The sequence below is a fragment of the Exserohilum turcica genome (genome assembly GCF_000359705.1).
Source record: "Exserohilum turcica Et28A unplaced genomic scaffold SETTUscaffold_6, whole genome shotgun sequence".
Classification (NCBI taxonomy): domain Eukaryota; kingdom Fungi; phylum Ascomycota; class Dothideomycetes; order Pleosporales; family Pleosporaceae; genus Exserohilum; species Exserohilum turcicum.
This window is the reverse complement of record NW_007360277.1, coordinates 1,593,028-1,601,227: the sequence shown is the minus strand read 5'-3', so window position 1 is coordinate 1,601,227 and position 8,200 is coordinate 1,593,028. Positions and strand designations below refer to the sequence as shown.

At 55.7% G+C, this 8,200-nt stretch overlaps 3 protein-coding genes across 3 annotated transcripts; 1 reads left to right on the top strand and 2 right to left on the bottom strand.

The window, feature by feature from the left end:
- Positions 1-67: 67 nt before the first annotated feature.
- On the bottom strand, positions 68-2,688 carry SETTUDRAFT_181005 (uncharacterized protein; the record flags this gene model as incomplete). Its single annotated transcript, XM_008031666.1, has 3 exons — positions 68-522; positions 579-2,578; positions 2,653-2,688. 3 exons carry the CDS (start codon positions 2,686-2,688, stop codon positions 300-302), a joined length of 2,259 nt encoding a protein of 752 aa, XP_008029857.1. The 3' UTR covers positions 68-299.
- Positions 2,689-4,901: 2,213 nt separating this feature from the next.
- SETTUDRAFT_34387 (uncharacterized protein) lies at positions 4,902-5,252 on the bottom strand (the record flags this gene model as incomplete). Its single annotated transcript, XM_008031285.1, has 1 exon — positions 4,902-5,252. One exon carries the CDS (start codon positions 5,250-5,252, stop codon positions 4,902-4,904), a length of 351 nt encoding a protein of 116 aa, XP_008029476.1.
- Positions 5,253-6,539: 1,287 nt separating this feature from the next.
- SETTUDRAFT_165248 (uncharacterized protein) lies at positions 6,540-7,902 on the top strand. The gene is made up of 2 exons (XM_008031665.1): positions 6,540-6,659; positions 6,719-7,902. The coding sequence occupies exon 2, from the start codon at positions 6,765-6,767 to the stop codon at positions 7,527-7,529; it is 765 nt and encodes a 254-aa protein (XP_008029856.1). The 5' UTR covers positions 6,540-6,659; positions 6,719-6,764; the 3' UTR covers positions 7,530-7,902.
- Positions 7,903-8,200: the final 298 nt, after the last annotated feature.

Sequence of the window (8,200 nt, the reverse complement as noted above, 5' to 3'; positions counted from 1 at the left end):
CCCCCCCCCCCCCCCCCAAAAAAAAAGAGAGAGCAAAGAGCAAAGAGGTATCTCAGAAGAAGAGGACGAAAAAGGTACAACCCAAGACAGTAAGCTCCAAAATGGCCTGACATGGCCCACATGCATCCAACATGGAGAAGAACCCAAAACACCAATCATGAACGTCGTGAAACCCAATCGTTGGCACATGTACCGCATGACACACACACTTGCTCCGTCAGACGCCTGGACAAAAGAACAATAACAAGACAACAAGACACAGACAAGAACACGCTTCCAAGTCATAAGCATGTTTAGTCCTAGTCGTGAGCATCGTCGTCCATCTCCTCGTCCTCGTCCTCAGCAGCGAGCATATCCTGCTCCTCGCAGCTGCGCTCGACCTCATCGGCAATAAACTGCTCGTACTCCTCGAGCGACTTTTGGACATGCAGCTTGAAGCGGACAATGTCATCGAGCATACGTTCGATTTCCGTGTGGAGTTCTTCGCGGAGTGCGTTTGCGCGGAGTTGCAGCTGTTCGTATCTAAGGGGCATGTTTGTTAGTACGTTTGCATGCAAGCGGACATAATCAGGACTTACTCAATATTCACGGCCATCTCGCGCTGAACCATGAGTTGCACAGATTCTCCGAGTCCGCTGCGCATACGGCCTAGTTCCTTCTCCATGCGCTCGATTTGCGCATCAGACTGGCTCTTTTGTGTGTTGGTAATCTCGCGGAGCTTTTCCAACTCCTCTTCGGCTTGGGCGACTCGGTGGCCTAGGGCTTCGACCTCGGCTTGCTTGTCGTCCATGGCTTCCTTGATCTTGTCGAGGAGGTCGTGGTTGTTCATGTCTGCCTCTAGCGCTTGGTTGCGGCGCTCTGCAATTTCCTTGCGCAGGGAGAGAATGTTGGCTTTTACCGTGCCACGGAGATCGAGGTTCAGGAGGTGAGCAGGAGAGTACCCTGTTCCAGAGTCGTGAAGGAGTCGGTCTGAGGCGTCTTGGGATGAGCCGCCCATTTGGGAGCCTGAAAAGTTGGGCGCATCGGTTATGGTGAGGACCAGTTCGTATTCTTGCCCCTTTGCATTGACAGCTGTGGATGGTATGACGCCAATCTGGTAGCCGAGATTGTTGAAGCGCTCAATCGTTTGTTCGAGCTCGTCAAGCTTCCGTGAGGCTGCAATCTCCTTCTCGGCAACGCGCTTCTTGGACTCCTCCAGGCGTGCTGAGGTTGCCTGGAGAGAAGAGTCGAGACGGTCCCTCTCGTTTGCCATGCGGTCGATATCTGCAATGGTCATGCCCCGGCCGTCAATAATGGCTTGAAGCTCTTGCTGCTCTTTCTCCGAAGCCTCGAGCTCGGCCTCAATCTCCTCAATCGACTTCTCCAAGAATGAGCAGCGGTCAGTGTACTTCTTGACCTTGGACTCCATGGAGTTGTTGTAGTTCTCAAACTTGACGCGGTCCTCTTCCAGAATGCGAATCTGCTCCTCGAGCTTTTGTATCCTTGGGCCAGACTTTCCAAGCTCTTCGATTTGATCCTGCAGGTACTTGTGCTCAGCCTCCAAAAGGTTGACTTGTTCGAGGTGTTGAGCGTTTGCGGCATCGAATTTGGCGGCCATGGCTCTAATGTGAGGTTCCATGTGCTTCTGCTGCGCTTCCTCGTCGTCGTCATCGTCGTCGGCTGATAGCCAGGTGCTGTACGCGTCGGACAAGAAGTCGAAGATGATGCGGTCGCCGGAGACGTCGAAGCCCGCCTCAAAGCACGCATCGTCGTATGTTCCCGCGTCAAACGCCTGCATCAGGCGCGCAAGCTGCATCATCCAGTGGAGCAGACCGAGAAAGGTGTACCAGTTGTTACCGCCAACAGCGGCAATTTGCGACTTCATGATGGACTTTTCAAATGGGTAGCGCATCTGCTTGAGCAGCGCAGGCACCTCTTGATCAATCGACTTCTGGAAGCGGTAGCTGGGATCGATGCGGTTGTATAGCCATTGGAACATGGAGTTGAAGTCCTTTTGGGTGGGCGAAGTCATGGCCTTGTTGGAGAGGACGTGCTTGGACTCCATCTCGAAATTGTTGTGTGTCAGATACTCCATTAGCTCCTGTGCCATGTGCGAGCGCGTGTTTGGGTCCTTGAGTCGTCGGGGGTCCGCCGGAGGAACCGACGGCAGCGGTGCCGTCTGGAAGAAGGATTGCTTGATGCCTGATTGCCCGGGCGCGTGTGATGTCCGTGACTTGAATACGCTGCTTCTCCGCTGGGCGCTCTGTTCAAACGTCGGGGCCGAGGACGAGGGCGCAGGTGTTTGGAAGATGGAGGCACCGGGCGCGAAGCTTTTGCGCGCACTGCCTGCTCCAAAGTTGCTGGTCGAGTTGCGGTGTCCCGATGGAAAGCCTTCGGCGAGGTTTGTGCCGGACGAGGAGCGCTGAAAGATTGGCTGGCTGGGACGGCCAGGAGCGAGGGACATTCTACTTCCGCTCTGCGACCGCGCAAGGTTGGGCGGGAACTGATTTTGTTGCATATTGTGTACTGAGCTGGTGCGCTTCATGGCGGAGGCTGGCATGGGAATGGCGGAGACGTTGTTGTTGACGGGGCCCAAAGTCTGCGCGTCGTGTTAGAGACATCGAGGTCGGCAGAAGGAAGAAGCGACAAGAGGGGGTCGCAGCATGAACCTACCTGACGGCGCACCGAGAACATACCCGGGTCGGCCATTGTTTGCTGAGATTTTGCCGTGTGTTGCACTTTGCAGTCGTTTTGCAGCTTGGTGGACGAGTAATTCGGTATACGAGGAGCGATAGGGCTGTTGTTGAGTCCTTTGGTTGCAATGTTTGTTGTGATCAGGGTTTCGCGCTAACCATCCACAGCAACGCGCGACGCCCACGCCACGTGGGGTATTTTTCATTGTTTACATTCTGTGTTGACACGGACAAGAGGCCTACGTCATTTCTCTCGTTGCCGCGCAAGGCTGGAAATTATCTAAACACGATTCGGTTTACGACTCATGCTGATCTACTTGCCATTGCAACCCAGCAGATCGACCACCAAGGGTTGCTGGCGACTGGAACCTGCCCAACACTGACTTGGGCACAGTGTGCACAGCATCGCAACGACATGAACAACGCATACCATGTGGGTCGGATGGCTGGGTCGAACCCTCGCAGGGCACCGACAGCAAGCTCCCGTAATGCGTTTACGGGTGCGGTTGGCAGGGCACAAGATGCCGTGGGGTGTTGCAGCCCAACGCATAACAAATGGCGGGTTAGTCTGTGAAATAGTGAAGCGCGACAGGCATTCATCCTGGAAGATCAGGGTCACGATGGGCATCAGGAACACGATAGGGCGGTGCCATGTCCAATAGTTTCGCCGAACTGGGATCGGTGGGAGGACCCTGTTGTTGGGTAGATGCTCATGGCCAATCCATTCCTGTTCCTAATCCACGGAGTTGCGTTTGGGCAGAACAGGATCATGCCGGAGAAAGTGCCGTCTCTAATGCTTAGCACAACCATCACAAGCACCTTGGAAATATCCTTGTTGGATATTTGCTTGGAACCAAATCGCCAGGCACAGGGTGAGCTGCAACATATGCTCAGCCCTATGATATATCCAGGATGCCGGACGAGGGGACCTTCCCTAGATATGGTGATGACGAAACGACTGAGGTATCTTGGTTGCATGTCTGGTTCGTTCCTTGCTTATTCTCTTCAACCCCGGATTCCAGGCATAATAATGGGCTCGGACGTGGAAATGTCTGATATGTTACTTTCCTCGCATTTTGGCGGGATCGAGTACACCTAGACGATTGCCCAGACGCAAGTTTTGAACCACTCCGAAACAAATCCCAGTTGAGGTGGGCAATGTTGTAGATAAACAAGACAAACCAAACCATTGCTAAAAGTGAGGCACGAGCCATTTGCAACCAGCAGTTGAACCATACTGTGTATCGGTCTCGTGGTACGTAATCTCGTGAGCTTCATATTCCTTTTGCTCTTTCGGCCAGCCGGATTCGCTTTCGTTTCTTTACACCACGACTGTGCGTCATTGAAGAAAAGCAAATGGCGAGACATAGGTGTGACTTGGAGAATCAGTTTTCTTTTCATCGCTTCCATTCCGCATTGGACGGAGAGGCTGGATGCAGCATGCCGAGTCCGAAGTCGCACTGAAGATGATGTCGTAGTCTATAGCAGCACGTCAGTGGCGTGTGCCAGGGCGACGACTCAGTGCGTCAAGCCGTAAAGGCCGTAGGAAGGAAATTCTAGAATCTCCCTCTCATGGATCTCGATGGGATTTGACACGAATTTGAAAGCATATGCGCAGTGACGGCATGCCGCTGCCAGTATGTGCAGCCCAAGCTTTGTCAAGCTTCGAGGAAGGGTGATGGAATTTTCGTCTGAACAAAATTTTCGTACGAGGGTTGCGTCAACCATGAATGTAGACTGACTAGTGTTGAGTCAAAATTGACGTGTGGGTGTTGGGAGCCAATGGCGAGCAAAGTCATGCTTATTGATGCACCCAGGTCTTGGGCTACCAGGTCACAATCAACCAGGGTCGACTTGGATATCGGCCGGCTATGGGAATGTCAGCAGCTCGCATAGAGGGAATAATGGGCCATGTGTGGTGGGCAATGCATGGAACCGTGCACGGCGACTGTTCCAGAAGCATACTTGAAAGAGAAGCGAGTGGGATGGCGTGGCTTGCAGATATGCCGCAGGGCTAGATGTATGCTTGGGAGGATGGATGCGGGAATAGTGGTTAGCGGTACGATGAAGGCGGAAGAGGCTGAGCACAGGCAAAGGCAATACTTGTGTGGGGTGCAATCAATCAATACGTGTGCCGTGTGAGCCGTTTTCATCGTCGTTGTCGGCGTCGTGGTAGAGGCGTGGTGGTGGCTTAGTCGGGGAGAGCCATATACCGAATGAGGCAAGGGGTCAGGCCATGGCTTGTAGAGGGCAGCATTGCGCTGCTACACGGGGGCAGGGTGCATGTGGGCGGGCTGCGGCATACTCGGTGTAGGGCTTGGTAGATGTCAGCAGCAGCGTACGCATGGCGGCAGCGGTGAAGCGAGGCCCTCGGATGCGTGGTGGTGCCGACGAGAAGGGCTGTGCTTGGGCGGCCTTCTCGTTTAGGATCGTTCGTGCTTGGGCGGAGCGGGGAGGGAGCAGGAGGAGGGAGCACTGGGCAACGCAGCCCTGGTCGGTTCCTGGATCTGACATGGACAGGGCGAAGGGCAGCAGATGACGCTGACACGGCGCGCAGCCCAGTGCGCATGCCAGCGCCATGCCAGTGGCCGTGGGAAGCAGGGGCCATGCATTGCATCACACGCCGCGCCCTCATTTCGCCCGCTTGCTTTTGCGCCTGGGGTGCGCTGTCGTCAGGCTCAGCCACAGCTCGCCCCGTGGCTTGCCCAATCCTGGCCCCGCCTCCCACCTGCTAATTGCTCTGTCTACCGCTACCGCTACCGCTACCGCTACCGCTACCACTACCACTACTGTGCCCAGCTCCCTATTACCGCTGCTACCAAACATTGGGCCCCCGAGCCCATGCCCTCGCCTCGTTTCCGCGCGACTTGCCGGCCTCACGCCAACCAAATTGCTGCGGGTCAAGTGCCAACCTGTCTGTCTGCCTGTCATGGCTGCCTGCCGGAAAAGCATGTGGCTCGGCCGACCGGCTTCTCACCACACACGCCCACGCGCCCGCACTTGCTTTGGCCAGCAAACTCGGCCTTCCGGCATTCCACCCACCCACACACACTCACAGCTTTCGTCCGTATCCTCCAAGCCATCTCATCACGACATGTCCCGATTACAAACACGTCCGCCTGTCCCCCCCCCCCCCCTCATTGGCCCCAACACGTCGCTTTGTCAGGTGTGCTGAAAAATGCCCATCTGACAAACCCGCCCTTTAGCCCCGCCAACGGCCCTCTCTGCACACCATGACGGAGCCCATGGTTTTTCGCAAATTAGAGTGAATGTGTAGCAGACACGACCGAGGGAGCGAGTGCGTGAGCGAGTGCGTGGCTGATGGCAGGGCCGAGAATCGTGGGCGTGGGCGTGGGCGTGGACGTGGACGTGGACGTGGACGTGGACGTGGATGTGCATGTGCATGTGCATGTGCATGTGCATGTGCGTGTGCATGTGCGTGTGTAGGCGGCAGCGTGGATCAAGGCATATCCGCGCAAGGCTCGGGTTCCGCGTCGTCGCAGCACCGCATGCCTCCGCACATGGACGCACACCAGACGCCAGCGCGGGCGAAAGCCTTTACGTCCGACCGGCGACAGGCAGGGTATCACCAAGCATCGTAAGCCGCGCTAGCACCCCTGCCGCGTCGTGTGAATCATAGTCTGCTAGCTCACCGCATCGGTCCTTGGGCTGAGCAATGCTCGGCCAAGAGCGGTGTCCGGGCACCAGAAACACGCCAATAACTCCGGCCACCCGTTATCCACCACGCCCGTCTGCCATGCGTCACGCCAACATAAGAAACACGCCTGCCCGCCCGCCATCCAGGACCCTCGACCACCACGACATCCAAGCACACATTCACACACTCACACATATATCCTCTGCTCAACCACCACCTCCTCCTCCTCCTCCTCCTCCTCCTCTGCTGCACATCGCTGCACATCGTCCCCACCACTGCTGCTGCCTTCGCCAAACTCACGCTCGGATCACCTTCCCCAGCCGACGAGGGTTCGTCATTCTCCGCCTCCCTCCCGTCACCCACCACACTGACTCACCTCTTTTTCCAGGCACACTCTGGCCATATAATTCTGCCTGCAACCACTCACCCTCACCATGCCTTTCTCATCACATCTCCGCATCCAGACTTCGTTTGAGCCCTTCACGGCCGAGACTACGCGCTCCCACTACGTCTCGTCGCCGCCGCCCAAGAAGCAAAAAATGTCCTTGACCCAGACCTACTACATTGCTGCCTCGGCCCGCTCCAAGCTGGGCAAGGAGGCATGCAGGGCCGACCACGACCTCCGCCTGCTCGTTGGACACGCCAACCTCCTCGACAGCCTCATGATTGAACTCCAGGACGCCGAGCGCCAGCAGGAACAGTGGTTCAACCAGACCATGGCCAAGGCCTCCAAGGCCGACGAGTCTCGACACATCCAGTGGGCCGACAGCATCGTCGAGGAGCTCGACGACGACGACGACGACGTTTCCGAGTCGGACTCTGACAACGACGACGACTTTGACATGATCCCCATGCCTCGCCGCATTGCCCAAGCGCCCGTCCAGATCAGCACAATGGAGGTGGACCAGGACGACTCGGACGACGAAGACTTTTACGACGACATGGAAGACGACTCTGAACTCGCCCTCACCCGTGTTCCCTCGCAATCACAATCACCGCCCGAGCTCACCTTTGAGGACGAGTCGGACGACGAGTCGCCGCCCACATCCCCCTCGCAATCGACGCTCAACTTCAACAAGGAAGCCATGCTCACAACCACCTTCTACGACGCAAAGCCACAAGAAGCGCAGTACATGGAGCACGACGACCAACCGCTGTTCATGGACACGACAAACACGCCGCTCATCTCAAGTTATTAGGCCAGCACACGACCCTGTTCCGACCTCATGATTTTTGATCCAGCACTGTTTTATTTTAGCGAGCGAGCGAGTCATTTCCAGCATAGCGTTGTATTCACTTGAGCACGATATCCTTTTCTTTATTTGCACGGCGTTTTTTTTTACATGTCGGATTGTACTGGCATATATACCGCAGGGCGGGGGACATGTCTCTGCGATGATTTCAGGACTCTACTCTCTTGTATGCATGCATGGGATGGACACTAGATAGGGGCGGAGGAGAAAGACTTTGGGCGTGTGTTAGTTTTGGTACGAGCGGTTCAAGTTCTCCCGAGAACATTGGTCGAGACTGCCGCCTTAGCTACAGAATGAGAGAAACAATCCACAACGATCCATCATGATTATCATGACTCGGTTTGCAAGTGAAAAAATTATGGCCATAATAATAATGTGCAGCATATGCTTTCCTCAGGTGACATTGCGTGCTATCGCTGCAGGCTGCATGGTAATCAGACGGTCGCCCGAGGGCCACCAGTCACAGGGTGTGATTTTGACGTGCAGGCGCAGGCGACCAGCAAAGAGCGGTCATGAGTTTGGCTACGTGGGGGGGGGTGCAAGCGACATGTGCATTGCCATGGTGTGCCAGCATTTCTCTCGACCAGCAAAGGCGAGGGGTAATTTAGGGCGTATGT